The 17,196-nt window shown below is 37.6% G+C and overlaps 3 protein-coding genes across 3 annotated transcripts; 1 reads left to right on the forward strand and 2 right to left on the reverse strand.

The window, feature by feature from the left end:
- Nucleotides 1-182: 182 nt before the first annotated feature.
- On the reverse strand, nucleotides 183-11,148 carry LOC111600086 (glycine receptor subunit alpha-2). Its single transcript, XM_023316025.2, has 10 exons — nucleotides 11,101-11,148; nucleotides 9,155-9,306; nucleotides 6,944-7,026; nucleotides 4,613-4,712; nucleotides 4,386-4,540; nucleotides 1,638-1,793; nucleotides 1,197-1,567; nucleotides 993-1,121; nucleotides 808-912; nucleotides 183-688 (listed from the first exon to the last, which is right to left on the reverse strand). Exons 2-10 carry the CDS (start codon nucleotides 9,214-9,216, stop codon nucleotides 488-490), a joined length of 1,362 nt encoding a protein of 453 aa, XP_023171793.2. The 5' UTR covers nucleotides 9,217-9,306; nucleotides 11,101-11,148; the 3' UTR covers nucleotides 183-487.
- A 1,472-nt stretch (nucleotides 11,149-12,620) lies between these two features.
- LOC111600147 (protein LTV1 homolog) lies at nucleotides 12,621-14,378 on the reverse strand. Its single transcript, XM_023316129.2, has 2 exons — nucleotides 14,261-14,378; nucleotides 12,621-14,204 (listed from the first exon to the last, which is right to left on the reverse strand). Exons 1-2 carry the CDS (start codon nucleotides 14,261-14,263, stop codon nucleotides 12,738-12,740), a joined length of 1,470 nt encoding a protein of 489 aa, XP_023171897.2. The 5' UTR covers nucleotides 14,264-14,378; the 3' UTR covers nucleotides 12,621-12,737.
- A 171-nt stretch (nucleotides 14,379-14,549) lies between these two features.
- Nucleotides 14,550-17,044, forward strand: LOC111600145 (rab GTPase-binding effector protein 1). Its single transcript, XM_023316122.2, has 6 exons — nucleotides 14,550-14,791; nucleotides 14,850-15,379; nucleotides 15,441-16,270; nucleotides 16,330-16,465; nucleotides 16,522-16,638; nucleotides 16,750-17,044. Exons 1-6 carry the CDS (start codon nucleotides 14,743-14,745, stop codon nucleotides 17,023-17,025), a joined length of 1,938 nt encoding a protein of 645 aa, XP_023171890.2. The 5' UTR covers nucleotides 14,550-14,742; the 3' UTR covers nucleotides 17,026-17,044.
- The last annotated feature ends 152 nt before the right edge of the window (nucleotides 17,045-17,196 follow it).

Here is a 17,196-nt window from a genome sequence, read left to right on the forward strand (position 1 = left end):
GATTAATCGAATCCAAAACAGTTCTCAATAGAATATTTGATAAGTGTATTTGCCAGTCAGCTAGCGCGATATAACTACAAAGCAAAGTAGTTATTAGTTAGTTAAATCTTTGAGGCTCTCGAAGTCTAACAAAAGTTTAAATAATACAAAAATAAATATATATTTATATGTATATAGAGGGAGAGTATATGCTGATGAGCAACTGTCAAATATTTGTTTCTCATCGACTTGACGAGAGAGAGAGTATTATGGAAAGGTAACTGCGTAGGTACCATGTCATGTGTGACGTGATATGCTCATAGTAATAGATATATTCAAATAGTTAAAGATGCCATGTGTGTGTGTGTGTGTGCCTATAGATATAGATGTCTAGATAGCCACGCCAACACATAGATATTGTAGCGTAAGTCCGCGTTCCAATTTGCTGGGAGTTGAGTTCGATTTGTTAACGGAGTCCAGAAAAGTGTATTCTGGAGCTCCCCAAATCCTAGGACGACTTCATCAACAATATGGGCCAATACAGCAGGACAAAGACGAAGAACAGAATGGGGAATACGGCGCGTGAGACTTTATCAATCTCTCGCCACATTATCTTCTCGACGCCCGTATCCGTGTCCGTCCAGGCGACAGACAGAAGGCTTTGGCGACGCGCCGGCTTTGGCGGGCCGCCATTGCCCTGCAGCGATGTCTGTGGCAAACGATAGAGACAATTGTTAAGTTATTACGTATTATATAATGGACTTCGATTTGATTATCGATATTAATGTGGCCAAAGGAGCGTGGCATGTGTGCCAAGGCAACACTCACCTGGCCCGGCGTTGTCGGAGTTTGTGTGGCCTTTCGTGACCGCACGGCGCCACCCTCCCAGCTTGCCACCGTTGCACATTGGCCTTTTTCCATGTTGCTAATGCGCTGTGCCGCCGACCCAGAGACATGAAACGATAGAAGAAATGTTTTTTATTTATTAAGGCAGCGCCCGGAGCGGTGCTTACCATGGGCAATACCTTTGGTATGCGATTCACCTGGCACTGGTACTGCACATCCAGAACTTTGACGACAACGAACTCAGCCAAGGCGGCAAACACGGAGACCATGCATCCGGCCATCCACAGATCCAGCGCCTGTCGCATGCAAGCAAAGTTGGGGTTCGGTTAGTTGGCGTCATGACCGTGTGGATTGGGGAGCTAGTTAATTGCCTTTACATACGCAACGGGTGGTATATCGGCTCGCAGCCCCGTAAACATTGTCACCAGCGTCAGCATGCAGGTGACCAGCAGTGTGACGCGACCCGGAATGGCATCCAGACCGAGCCAGAAGCTAAACCACGACAGCATCACCACCAGCGAGGAGGGCGCAAATGTCTGGATGAGATGATGGCCGATCTGACGCTCGAAGCGAAAGTAGACGGTGAGCCGAGAGAAGTTGCCCACCTTCTCGGGCATATAGCCATCGCTCTCCTCCAGCTCCAGCGGCTGGCCAAGATTGTACTGCAGCAGCTTCAGTTCCGGATTGAGCGTTACCCCGGAATCCGACCAGCGCAGCTTTACCTTTTGGTTATTGGACGAAACTTGAAATGAACGAAATCATTATTGAATGATTGACCCGGATTGATTGACCGAACTGCCCAGCCCACTTACAACTTTCAATGTAAATGGGACACACTTGGATGTCCATGGGATACAGCTGGAACTCCATCTGGCAGGCAATTATGGCATGCATCCGGGCGGCATAGCGCACTGTCTTATTCTTATAGAGCGTCACCGATGTGAACTTGTGCGTCAGGGTAGCTATTTCTACAATGAGAAGACATCGAAAAGACGTTGCAGAGTTGCGGAACAAAGTTGTTTCGATTAGAACTAGATAGAATTGGCAAAGGCACTCGTTGGCTGATATTGTGGCTACAGAGATGGGTTTACACGCATTATGCAGGTGGGCGAGTGCATCTTGAAGTAGGAACTATGTTAACTACGTAAGCGAATGACTCGAATGCATATTTCACTGCATGTGAACACGATTATATATGTAGATATAGAGCCTGGCCCAGGTTCGCTGAGCGTTGAGCCTGAGCCCTAGTTCTCCTGCTAGTCTTATATTTGTTGAGCAACTGACCAGATGCAGCCAACTATAGTATAATAAATTAACGTGGAAATAGGATATATTGGTGAGCTGATGAGTACTCTCTTGAAATTGAATTTGTAATAAATATATATGTTTACAAAATATATAACATTTTTTATAAATCTGTAATTCTCTTTAGGAAATTTATTCCAGTTCCAGGAAGAAGAAAACTATAAAAACAATCTATAATTTATATATTAATTTAAAAATATATATTAATAAATACATATATATATATATATATATATATATATATATATATATATATATATATATATATATATATATATATATATATATATATATATATATATTATTACTACCTTGTTATATCAAGCATTGCTTCCTTTAATTAGTTAATATAATTCCATAATTGTAATAAGTGCAAGTCTAAGTCTTTGTTCGATACGACCTCGATTTGTTTTTATTAATAATGTTTGGCGTAGATTATTTTTAGTTTTTTGTGTTTACTGTACAGTGTTCATAACGAAAGTATGTCTCATCCTAGTTAAACAAAACCAAAGCTGCAAATCGATATTTCGAGCTTTGCTGGAAATAGATTGGGACACTAACAATGCCTGACTTTAATTGCCAATAAAGCTGGATGGCTTTCATTTGTTATGTCCTGTTACGAAATTTGTCTGCTTAGGCAATTAGACGTAGCTCATACCAGGCAGGGATTCGAAGTTCAAAGAGGCAACTAATAACTTATTATATTATTATATTATATATAATTTAAGTATGCGCTAGGTAGATAAAGATTTACAACCCCTTTAAGGCATGCGAAATCTGTACTAAAGTTGTTAAAGGTGATCTAAGGTCAAATGGAATTGATTTCTGTTTGCAATGTCGCCTTGGAACCTTGTTTAGATCGTATCACAACCCTCTACAACTGCAAAACTTTGCCTTTCTAATACGACTCTACATTCTTTTTAAGCCAAACACCAACAACTAATTGGCCATGGCATTGAGAACGCTTTGGTCAACCTGAAATAGTTTTTAGAGCTTTTCAGCTTGATTTTCCAGCTGCACGCAATGCCAGATAAATGGACTGAAGGCGGACTCTCTATTGTTTATGTTGCATTTTGTTGCTAGTTTGATATTTGTTAGTTGGCTGCATTGAATTAAATAAATAAATCATTTTATCGATCTACTGAAAACAAACTGGATTGAATAAACATTTATTTATGTTTATGGGAATAATCAAATTATTGGAAAATATAAATGTTGTGACTGTGAGACGATAATGAATGAGATAATATATATATATATATAAATATATACTATATAATTTATTGTTATTAAAGATATGAGCAGATGATATTATAAACTTGCAGCGTAGGTATTAAGTCTCAGGCTACATAAAAGGCCATTAAGTTTCCTAACAATATATTTAATCTCACATAAATTGTTATTATTTTATTAATATTTAAAGCTATTTCAAGTCATAAGCTAACAGCTGTTTAGTTGTAATTAGTTCACATTGAAGTCAGCTAAATTGGCTTTTATTAGGTATTTTGAACACATCTTCTTTAGCCCTGCCTCTGTGTTTCCACAGAGTCAATAACCTATACAATATTTATGTAATTGACTTTAATCTAGTAGCGATAAGGCTAATGCGTGTTCGTAGTATATATTAGAGACAAAAGCCATGTCAAATGATTTTAAGTGATATTTTAGCAAGCAAAAAGTTTAGACTTTTGTTGTCAAACTGTTATAGCCAGATAAGAGATTCAAGACTTCTTAAGACTGCAAGAGTATTCCATGTTCGGCATGCCGAAGACAGTTTGCTTTTGGGCTGAAGTTCGAGTTATGCATGAGTTGATTTGATGAATTGTTGGATTTTGAGTTCGACTTGATCACAATGGCCAACACGAAACAGATTCTAGAGTTGATTGTTAGTATACTTAAAGATTTGTCTAGATGAAAGTTTTTTGATTCTCTTTCATCCTTATGGCGTAGTAGAGAAGTCGACGGAATATGTGGACTTCCAAATCCTAGTTGTATGCGTTGTTGTTAGTAGTTAAATATTTTTTTTGTTAATGTTAAAAACAATGAAAATTAAAAGTATAAGAAACACAATATTATTATACACAAATTAAATGAGCAATTAGATTACATATAGACTAACTCTAAGAGAGACTTATCGGTGCGAGGAAACGTGTGAATTCAGGTGTCAAAACTCGAACAGAAAAACACCTTACTTAACCGGGAGTAAGTCTAGGTAGGAACATGCATATATAACATTTGTGGGCTCGTTCACTTACCGGCAATCTTCGAATTGAGAAAATATGGATCTGGCTGCCAGAGGTTGTCGAAGAATTCTGGAAGTAAGGTCACATAGTCGTCGCCCTCCTCGAATATGTCATCGGAGATTTCCAGTCGCGACTCCATCCATCGCTGATGAATGAACATGTCAACTCTGAAAATGGATATATAATGTCTGGCTGCTTTATATGATCATTATTTCGAGATGGCCTCACTCCACACTTACCTAAAGTCCATATCCTCTACGTTAATTGAGTTAATATCTACAACAAATATGCTAAAGTCTACTATCACTGGGGAACCCTTCTTGGAGGGCGGACGCATTTCTGCAAGTAAACAGATCGAATACAATCAGAAAGTTAAATAATATTTCTGTGCAGCCCGGGCCCACACATCAATCTCATATGCGATTATATAGTCCGCAATTTATCGTATATAAACACGTAAGAATTTCGGGCAATCGTCCCCATCTCAAGTTCAGGGACAGCGTGTGGGTTGAAGGTTTATTACACAACAGTGAAAATCGATAGAGGCTCAGGCGTCAGGCGTTAGACGTTAGACGTTAGACGTTAGACTTTAGGTGTTAGACGTTAAGCTTCAACTTAATTTAGTTGGCATTTTGTTTTTTTTTTTCTTTTTTCGCACGAGTCTGAAGGCTTTAACTTTAATCACAATACAACTCGTGGCCGGAATAGAACGTTTAGTTGGGGCATAATACTTATTTTCTATGGGTACATCTTACTTAATGGATTACATATTTTATGCTAAGCATATATATATAAATATATATATATATATATGATATATTTATATTTTTTTGATTAATTGACTGAGGGATAGTAGCTAAGCAATTCATCAATTTTAATCACACAATTTTCGAAGTTTATTTTTGGATATGAAACAATTAAGCCTCGACCAGCTTATGGAAGCGCATATATTTTATTTATTTATTGGAACTATTGTTATAATTATTACTCTTATTAATTAAATATTCTAAAATTGTCAATAGGAAAATTGCGTGCGACCTAAAGCAGTGCGATAAGACGTCTGCACTCTGGTTAGGGTTACTTTAAAATTACCTATATAAGATGGGAAAAAAGCTGTATCCAGTTGTATTTATTGTAAAAATTAAGTATACGACGCAGAGCACAATTTACTTTACTCTGCAAGGCGAATAGAAGAATAAATCGAGCTGGCCGAAGTACTTGGTGAAACCAAAGTAAAGATCATAATGAAGCCATGTGCAAAGACAAAGATGCTTGAAAGAAGACTTTGCTAAAAAGGTTTTGTGGTGGAAAAGCTGATACCTGGACGTAGGTACACTGAGAACAATGTTCAATTAGAGCAAGATCCTTCAGGCTAATCTACAACAGAGTAAACCAAGAGACGCAGTCTTGACGTTAATCTTAGCAAAATCCGCTATGGACAGAGTGGTCTTTAGCCATCAGGCAACATTCTATATAAATTATTGCTTAAATAACAGTTATATTGAACAAGAAGAGGCATAAAAAAAACTATTAAAAGATTGTAAGTGTAGGGACTGTCAGGTTAAGACTATAAGCCATTCAGATTAAGGCAATGCCAGAACATGATATGAATTATATGAATTATATATCTTTCGATACACAACAAAAGTTTGTGCACATACATATATCTCTCAATATATATAATATCTAGCTGCATAACGGTAAATGCATGCAAAATCGAAACTCATCTCCTTTTTCAGTGCTTTTCTCTCTCGTTTAATCGATCGCAATAATTTCCATTTTTTTTCTCTGTTGACGTCAAGGAACGACATACATGGCTCTTATATACATACATATATTACATATATATATACATACATGTACATAAGTAGTAATTACAGAAGTTAAGCGAATATGTACAGGCTGCAGACAAAAAGGGGACTCGAAGGGCGAAAAGGCCCTGAAATTGGCTGTGTCACGATAAATGCCACACGCAACGCTTTAGCAATGGCAAAAAAGCAAAAAAAGAAATGAATCACAAAATATGTGAATCGTGCTTGGTGAGCCGAAGATTTAATATGCTAACACATTGCATTATTAATATAAATATACGAGTATTTAACAATTTATTTACTGCTAATGCAGCTCTAGAAAAAACACTCAGGAGATATAAAGTTTATATTGAAGACTTGTTCAGCTTAACTATTTTAATTAATTTAAATGACTTATTTTAAATATAATTTAATCAAAATTTTTTAATAATAATGAATTTAAAAGTTATTTAAAAATGTTTATTAAAGATATAAAAATTAAATTTGGTTTATAAAATCATGTATGTGCATTTTATTTAACAAAAACTATTTTTAAAAAATATATAACTATACAATTTAACAGTTGTTAAGTTTAAACAATGCGAAATACTCTCAATTAGAGTATTTAAAAATCTGACAATTAAACGAGCAAAGAAACTGAGTCACCGTAGTTTAAAGTAATGAAAGTAAAGCTTAATAAACAAAGCATGTCAAGCTGTTTAAAATGAGTTCAAAATTGTAACAGTTAGATCACTAATTTACAGGGTATACAGTACTTACCCTTGACATAATTAGGCGGAAGAACCACTCGCGGCTTCGTTGTATAGTTGTAGTTCACGTGGGCGTCCGTGGCCTCACTAATCCTGAAAAGTGGCCAAAAATACAAATCGGATATGAAATGGCAACAGCTCAACGAATATATATGCCTATATATACATATATATATATATATATTTAGACATATGTTTGGCTCTTGGCCCTCGTGGGGCCTTTGCTGCTGTTATAAACTTTGTCAATTTAAGTCCAAACTGGAAATTAACTTGCATACATTCGTGTCTGGGCCTGTCTAGCTGTGAATACAGGTGCATTTCAGCTTACTGCTAGTTCACCTGACAACCCCTAGCTAAACTTTAAGTTGACTAATATTCGTGCTGCAGCCCCATTTGCAGTGATTCAATTGACCTTGGTATGTGTGTTTTTCCTTTTAGCTTTCTACTCTTTTTCATTTTGTCAAATGGCTTGCCAATACTCGGAAATACCGTGCAAAGGTTGTATTCAATAAAAATTATTTATATTATATGCAATTTCTTTTTCCACAATGACACATGCATTTCATACATTTCAGTTAATGTTTCGAATGTTCTGCGAGAGATTCACAATTGATGTGCGTTTTAGATTATATATCAAAATAAAATATTAAAATATTAAGATTATTTAGCACACATACTTTATGATATGATTTAGAGAAATATTCGCGATTCATTGATTGATCAAATTAATTTTTTTTTACTTTACTTTCATTTAACTAAACTGTATTGATCTGTAGCTCAAAGTAAAGTGCCGTTAAAATCGTCAAATGATATTGATATGTTAAATCATTACTCTTACGTCTTAATGCTCAAAGGTCTTATAATATCTTCAACGTCTCAAAAGACTTTTACTGATCTAATACAATACTAAGTTAAGGACGTATGGTTAAAGATTTCTTTGAATGATTCTTCTGCAGCTTTGCTTCATTTAGTTCAAGCATATATATCACATATACATACATATATAACATATCATATCGAATAATTTCATCTCATATCATGTATATAAAATAGTGACAGTCAATATATTAATTGTGTGGGACAACATAATAGATTAATTTAATCTTATGATACATTTAAGACTGCCTTCTGCAGTATATACAGTATATATATGCAGTATATCTTGTAAATATATAGTTATATTTTTATATATGACAACAATAGAAATAAATAGCTATACAATTTGCAGGTTTGGTAAATCCCAACGAAGTTGTTAAACAATTTCGAGTCAAAAGTATTTGGCTTACGTAACAACAAATTGCAACTAATTGCATTTCAAATTAGCTAGAATCATAATCATGTTCCTAGCTAAATGCCTATATACCTAAAATTATCTTTCTGTAATTCTTGTAATTGCAACACCCTCTCAGATTTAGTATAATATAAAGCTGCCTTGTGTAATTTTCCAATTATTATCATATTCAGATCAAATTAAGATGTGATAAAGAAATTCTATAATCAGCATAAATTAGCATTGAATATAGAGTTTAACATAAGTATATACATGAATATTGTATATAAATCTATTTATTCTCTCTTTTTTAATAAAGTTTCAAGAAATATGAAGTTTACTTTCATTTTTAATTTAGCACAAACTAGAAGGACTATTCTTTCAATGAATCTGAGATAAAATGTTTACACATAAGGTAAAGATTTACAATATATAGTTCAAATGAGAAGTTTGCCTCTACAATTGAATAAATCTCGCTTTAGGGCTTAAGGCGAGTATATCAAATTGTAATAATATTAGTATTGTTGTAGGGCTGTAAGAAATCTCAGCTACTTGCACTACAAAAGCTCTGATAATACATTTTGAAGTCTATTTTTTATAATCAAAATATTTTCAAAGTTAATGTTTAAAAGAGCTTAACGATTAGCTATTCTTGAAGTTTGGTAACTTTAGCTTGATAACTGTGGGAGATACGTAAGTGTCTGACATATGTCATAATTTATAAATCATATAGGCAAGAGCTGAATTTTAAATTTAAAGTCTATTTATTAAGGATGCGAAAAGTTGCTAATAATAAATATTCAGTTGAATTTCTAGTATTCTATATTAGGAATTGAATTGATTTGAAATTCAATAATAAATTAAAATGTAATGTGCCCAAAGCAAGTGTTATATAGTATACAATACAGGATAATTATTATTATTTATTTCCTAATTGTAATTGGAACTCACCACATCAATATGAAAGTCAATCCAAGCGATATGAATGCCTTTGTGTTGTATTTGCCCAGCATGATGTTGACGACGAAACAGAAAATTAAACCAAACCTCAAATCATCTCACTTTACATCGACGTGGGAATTTCATAATTCGCTTTATGAAATCTGCAACACGATAGCGAAATCGAAATCGAAATCGAAATCGGAATTGAAATTTAAATTGAATTTGAATTAAATAAAAATCAGAAGAAAACTCGTTAAACTCTAAGGATACGCGCACTAGTTTGATTGATTACTAAATATAATTAGGATATCAATTATCGCGATATTAGCGCGTCATTAGCTAATTATGTTCGCACACAGCTGGACTCATGGATCGACTTCGACTGCGATACCAACTCAGCTAGCGTTCAAATATCGAATAAATAAACCGTTGTCCACTCGGCCGACGCTATAGTGGCGTACTATATGGCATATGTCATATGTAAATCTATGGCTAGATGCGAGCAACTGTGTGTGTGCGTGTGTATGTGTGTGTGTCACTTATCTCATGATTTCTGCTGTCGGATATGCACATATGTTCATAGATTGTGCGCGATTATCGGGCCATCTGTGTGGGAGGCAGGCGCATGTGGTTCTAGTAAAATGATAGCCACCGGGCTGCCTAAGCTCGCCAGGCAGCCGGTCAAGGCAAATACGGGCACACGCACACACTCACACACACACACTCAGAGTCACTTATGTGCATGCACACATACATACATAACGGTAAATGCGGCACACTTCGCGCCTTAAGTCAATGTGAGACAATTGAATCGCGTGCCGATTCCACTTAAGCGCGCGCGCTTTAAATATTATCGTTACAATTTGGTCAGCATACGCAAAGCAAGCTACTTAAGCATATATGCGTCTTATATAATGGAGCAATAGATCACTCAATATTAGATAAAACAAATGCTTGATCGGCATATATCACATTGTTGTGATTGCGCAAGGGCAAAAAGCTGTGACATATTGCACTAGCGCATCTGTCTCAAGCAATCTTAGGAATATATATATCCAATATGTTGTTTTCTTCTGTCATGATTATGATTTTCCTTATAATTTCAATTTTTACAACACTTTAGAAACCGGTAGCGACTTTGACACTGCCATTGCCACTGGCAATTCGTTCTCGCCATTGAAATTAAAAATTCCGCTTCAATGAGTGGACCGCAAGATGAAGTATATCCGGCTAGCCCCTCATATAGAGGCAGGCGTCTGTCACACACTTAAAGATTTAGATCTGCAGCACACACATCTGTATTTCCTCGTATATACATATATGATATATTTGAATCAAGATCAGGGTTTATTGCAATTTTTTGTATTTTACAGTTTTTAATTATTTTGAATATGGAATATTTTGCATTTTCGCACAAAGCTATACAATCACATCCACATACAAACAACATGTATATTTATTTATACATGTTTGTATCTATCTGTGTTAGTAGCATACTAATTGAGTCTGGAAATCCATTTATTTTAATTATGCATGTTAAAGGCGGCTACGTTTATACTCTTAAATTAATATAAATTTATTTTAAACGAATGCATAAAAGTAGTAAAGTTTTAACAAATTCAATTTGACTGCTCTTATTAGAGACCAGCTTTGACCATATGTTTGCATAATTAAAACTCTCATCGCTAATTTTGTAACGGTTTTTCACATGTTTACATGTTTCGCGGAACTGGTTCATGTTAAATTGTAAATATGTATGGATTAGTATTAATTTTTTTTTTTTTCAAAACTAAGACCGATAGCTTTAGTTGTTATCGATTTAGAACTTTCAATACGCGATTCGAAAAGTAACCGAATCGAAAATGCACGTAAGCCAATTTTGAGGCAATTGCTAACACGCTGACACGAACACTTTTTGTCCGCTGGACAATTGAATGAAATAATGTGGGCATTACCGCGTTGCTGGCCGACGCGCGTTCGAATCCTTTCGGCTTCGCTCAGGAACTGAACGGAACTAAAAATGCGCGAATTTCTTTGCTGCTTTCTTGCCACTTTAATAGACCACGCTCCCAACAAAATGGCTGCAAACGCGACGCCAGCGCTGGCGCTGACGCCGACGCTGGCCGCCAGCTCATGGGTAGATATGGGCCCAAGGCAGGAGCAGGGGCAGGGGCAGCGGCACGACAACTGTGACGGTTTCCATTTACAAGGAGTTGTGAGTATCGTGCTGGGTAAGCGTGCGAGCTCGAGCTTGGTTCCAAATTGGTGTTAGGTTCCGTTAGGCGCCATGGAAATGTGGCCATGTGGATTTTTAATCATTTGCAATAGTACGTGGTTTGTTTTGGTATTTAGTAGAACACAGGGTCGGTAATTAGGGTACGATTTGCTTGTCTCAATACACACACATACATAAGTATGTTTGTATGTATGTAATATTGCTTGCTAAATACCTAATTATGGTGTATTAACGCGCAACTGAAACTGAATTATTAGTATATGCTAATATTTTCTAAAAAATATATATGTATGTATATTTGAAGTGAAACCCCATTTGAAGGTCATTACTGTGACGAAACTGAAAGCCTCTCATATTTCAGTTCCTGCTAGACAAACAAACAAGCCATAAGCCTTATATAGACATCGGATTTACTTAAACAAATCACGTCTGCACCCTTCCATCAAGCAACTAACTATCATGAACTGACGTCGCTCCTTTCCAATAAAATTTGTGCAATTTGACTTGAATTTTCCACAAAATAACCGAATACTAAACAGGTGAGACGGGGTAAATGAATACAAACAGACGGACACATGCATATGGTATCTATTTATACAAACATCTCTATATACACACATACATGCATATACAAACATACGTTCATTCATACAGCTGCTATATACAAACATAGTCTGTTAAGTTGGGCCTTTCCAACAGCAACACCCACTTCGAAAAGTAGAGCTAACTTTTATTAGCTGGAAATCGCGCCTACTTTCACTCATATCTCAAGGGAAATTCTAAACTGTGTTTTTAGCACTTATGTGCGACGTAATGAGTGTAAAGGACTATATACATATTATATATATCTAGGTTTCCTATGGTATGTCCTGACTATTTGTTTGCACTACCTGAAGAAGTGTGAATTAACAATGAAACGTAAATTTCTATATATTATATATATATATATATATATATATATGTATAAAGGAATTTGAGCAAATCGGCCTACCTGCTGCAGTTGGTCATAGTTCAGCCGACACATATAGGCCCATTGGGGTTTGAGGTAATTGTTGCGTGGTTCGTGGTTGTCTTTTTATGGCTACACCATGAATATATACATATATGTTAGTATTATCCTCACGAACGTATATGGAAGTCGCTCTATATGTAGGGTATTCCTTGAAAGAGCATATTAGTTTTTATGCAACATCTATAGAAAAGTTTACAAAGTTTTCTTTTAAAAAATTCAAAGTTTGTGTTAAATATATTTATGTACATTCATACATAGGATATTTTCATACCATGATTGTATATTAAAACTAACATTTTCAAGAATAAACATATAATGTTACTAAAACTATTAAAATAAACAGCCTAAACAATTGTCGAGCCCTGCTGGTTCGTGCGCTGGTTGATTTTCACATGTGTCTGTCGTTTCTTCTCCTCCTTGAAGGCGTCGGCGTTGGCTTTCTTCTCGATGCGACGTTCGCTGCGGTAATCCTTAAGTAAACGCTTGCGTTCGCGCTTCTCTTCAGGAGTTTCGTCCTTGGGGCGTATGGAGAGAACACTCAGCGTGGATAGCACCGATTTGGCACATAGAGATTTCGGACCAGCCTTATCTGGTGAATCATCAGCCAAGTTGGCCAGCGCCTTAGCCGTTAGCTGTGCATCGGCGCTGCCACGCAGCACGTTTACGGGCAGACCCGTTTTAGGATCGATTTGAATAGGAGCTGCCCGTCGATTGGAGCGCGGCTCGTCAATTAGTTTGGGATGGTTATAAATGTTTGAATAGGTGGACAGTATGGATTCGCAGTCCCATTTCTTTTCTTTGCCGTCTTCGACTTCGTATTCGACCAACTCATCCGTTGGATCGTGTTCGCCATCAACAACATTTGAGTATTTTTTGACGCGTTCGCGATCCCACTCTTTGTCATATTTTAAATCTTCGTTTTTCTTTTTGAATTCCTGGAAACATTGCATTACAACGGGATGTTTCTGATGCCACTGACCCTCAATATCTTCCAAAGCGAGATCTCCAAGCTCGGGATCGTCGTAGCTTGCATAGAACTGTTCGAAACGATCATCTAGCAATGAGAGTTGTTCATTTCTGCGAATAACACTGGATGACATTGAGTATTCTGTGAAGCGCGACTTGGTTTCCTCATCGTCGAAACGACTTTTTCGCATCAACGGACCGAGGCGGTCCATTAACTCGTCAGCGTTCTCATCTTCATTTAAATTATCCGAATCAAAGTCCATATCATTTTCTTCGTCCTCGTCTTGCCAATCATCATCCTCTCCATCTTCGTCTTCATCACCGCTGACCATTGCTTGCATTACGAAATCGTCTTCCAGCTCTTCGGTGTCTTCAAAATCACTATCGAGTGCTGCAACAACATCCGGATCCCAATCTGGACGCGGACCGGGGTGAGGAGCTGCTTTGTTTAACATGCCCTCAGACTCTTCAAATTCACTTGCAAATACGGAACTCGGCAGCAGAAGCTTGTTTTGCGATTTGGCTTCCTCAGCGTTTGTCTTCTTTGCCTGGTTAGGATTCTCCATATACTCCCAAACTACATCATTTTCTCTCTTTTTCAAATGTTGCAGGTAGTCGTAATCATCGTCAAAGTGAATACCAAACTTTTTCAGTTCCTCTTGCCGTTTCGCCGGGTCTATAGGTGCTTCATCCTGTGGCTTTGCTTGCGACTGCCTTGCACTCGCCTCTAACAGCACACGCTGTGGAGCAGTTTCGTCTGTCACCAAGGGATCGTGTTGACTGCGATGCACCAAGTGAAATGTGACAGCCTTTTTCCGGTCAATATATGGCTTTTTCCCTTTTACCTAAAATTAAAATTCACTTAAGCGAAGTTGATATTAATATACTGCTATACATTTACCATTTTTATGCTGTAACTATTGGTGCTTCTTCAAAAAATAAAAAAATTGACGACTTTCGTAGCAATTGCGTTCCAAAACACATGTGCATTAGCGGTGACACATTACACCAATACAATCGATAGATAGATAGATTTTCTCATCGATATTTTTATAACGTATTTGCGATGGGAGTTTGCTTTGTCGTTACATTTAAAGCAAAGTTAGCAATTATTATTAATTAACAGTTTATACTGTTTTTGATACATGTTGTTATTTTAAGAATATTTTCAACATGAAGCATAAATAGTCGAATATTGTATGCCTGCATAAATACTGTCAGCCATTGCCTTAGCAAATCGAGCTTTCTATATTTATCGAAAGCGGCAAGTATTTCGTGGGCGAGTTCTATTTCAGTGGCGCATCTCTAATTCTGATGGCTTGCATCCCTGTTGTAAACTAAACATAATTGTTGATATTATTGCATTGCCTCAATTTCTGTAAAATGGAAGAGAATGAGAGCACGTCGGAAGCCCAGAATAACGTTGCAAACGGTAAGCGAATGATCAATAATCAATGCAGAATTCAGCTGAAATAGCTTCATCACTTCAGGAGATGATGACGCGACATACCAGCATAAGTTGGAACTGCTCCAAACCGAGATGCGTAAAATGCAAAACGAGTTTAATACGCAGCGTGCTAAAATGAAGGAGTTGTACATGCAGAAGGAGGCCGAGCGAAAGCAGCTGCAAGACGAATTGAATGAGTTGAAGACCCACGTTATGGTAGCTGACCTAAAATCCGAGAATGAAATGCAGTTGAAGGATATAAAGGCTCAAGAGGAGATATCGTCACTGCAGCAGCTGGTGCAGGACACGATTGAGGAATCGGCCATATATAAAGCAGAATTGGAACGTATTAAAGTGGAACAGCTACGGCAGCAACAACTGCAACTTCAGCAGATGCAGCAAATAACCACGGTAGAGCCATCCGGCGGTCTAGCGCCGCATGTTCTTAATCAGGTGAAGAAGACACTCGGATCTGTGCGAAAGCTAGGCAGCGATTCCTTGAATAATAGCTTTCAACAGGAGACTGCCGACAGCAACACGCGTGGAACGAGCAAGACAAATGCCAAGCAATATGTGAGTACTTTTAAGCCTAATTGTAATTCAGATAATATCTATACTATATATGTTTAAGCAGGCTTCTGAAGATGCGGAAATGATGCACTCTATAGTTGAGCAATTGCAGGAAGAGATGAAAGCGCTAAAGGAAAAGTTGCGCGAAACAGACGATCAGCTACAGGCCAAAACTAGCACATCGCAGCGCAAGGAAGAAACTACAGAATCTGTCATAGATGGCGCAAATGCCATGCACAAGTCCACATCAACAGATTTGGTAGAGCCCAGTTCAGCTTGTAATAGCTGTGATTCAACAGAACAGCGCTCTGATGACTTAACAGCGCAGATGAAACAGCAGCAAAAGCAGCTGGAAATACTGCAAAAGCAAATTACTGAGTCGCGGGAACAGTTGAGCAAAGAAGCTGCGCTGCGTAATGACTTGGAGAATCAGTGGCAGACGAAGCGCGAGGCACATAAGACCGAAGTACAAAACCTTCGTGAGCAAGTTAAGAACAACGAGCAACAACTTTTGGACATGCAGCAAAAGTTTCTCGAGACCAAGGAGGAGGTGATGCGAAATCTACAACGTGTCACCGACGATCGTGAAAGAGTTAATCAGCAGCTCGAAACGTTGCAGGCTGACAATGATTTTCTATCCGGTCGATTTCTGGCGACGTCAGAAGAAATTGAAAATCAATACATAAATCTCCCAAACACTGTGGTCGAGTTGCAGGAACTTATGCTGCGGCAACAGAGCGAACTGATACAGGCGCGGGTTAGCAGCGAATACGAGAAACAGAAATGTGTCAGCTCGCTGGATGAGATACATTTACTGCGCGCCCAGCTCGAAGAGAGCAACAATGAGCGGCGCGCGTACAAGCGCAAAGTGCAATTAGATATTAAGTCGCTACAGTAAGTCGAAGATAGAGAAGTAAGCCATAAATATATTAATAAATCTCAACTTTCCGTAGAGATCGCATTACGGAGCAGCTGGTCGCGGAGCAGTCACACGAGTCATCAAAAACACTTTTGGAACGCAAAGAGGCTGAGCTGAACAAGCAGCTGTCCGAATGCCGCGTGGAGATTATAGAACTACAGGAAGCGAACGTAAGTAGTTGATTCACTATATCAGTCGATCAGTTTCACGAATGAACAATTTACAGGAGAAACTGGGAAAAAACAATGTAGACTATAAGGCTAAAATTAAGACGCTTCAGGAGGAGTTGTCCACAATGGAAACGGTGCAAAAAGATTTTGTCAAACTGTCACAAAAATTGCAGGTAAGCCGAGTGTGCAATTTTTTGAATCCAATCAAAACACAAGTTTTCGTTTTATTTTCAATTATAATTGTCAACAATTATGTCATGCTTAATCCTCTTTGTTTGTTTTAGATGACCTTGGAGGAGCTGCGGCACGCAGACACCGAGGTGCGCTGGCAGGACGACGATGACGTTAACAACTGTCCCACATGTAACGCCGGCTTCACGGTGATGGTGCGCAAAATACATTGCCGCCATTGTGGACACATCTACTGCGATAAATGTCTAACAAAAACGGTGCCATCGGGACCACGGAAGCGTGTCGCCCGCGTCTGTGATATCTGTCACACGTTGCTCACGCCACACACCGCTCCCTACTTTAGTCACGAGCCGCAACAGACTAATTAACTAGTCGATTCTTCGTTGGCCAATATTTATTGTTTTTTCTATTCTATTGTATGTATGTACTGTGTACTATAATTTCACTATTTTTTTGCTGTATCTCTATCTGTTATTCTGTGAATAGTTTGTGTCCTTGTCTAATTGAACCGAGTCATATCCAATCGCAAAAGAGCGTTA

The sequence above is a fragment of the Drosophila hydei genome, unplaced genomic scaffold (genome assembly GCF_003285905.1).
Source record: "Drosophila hydei strain 15085-1641.00,03,60 unplaced genomic scaffold, DhydRS2 tig00008130-arrow-arrow-pilon, whole genome shotgun sequence".
Lineage (NCBI taxonomy): Eukaryota > Metazoa > Arthropoda > Insecta > Diptera > Drosophilidae > Drosophila > Drosophila hydei.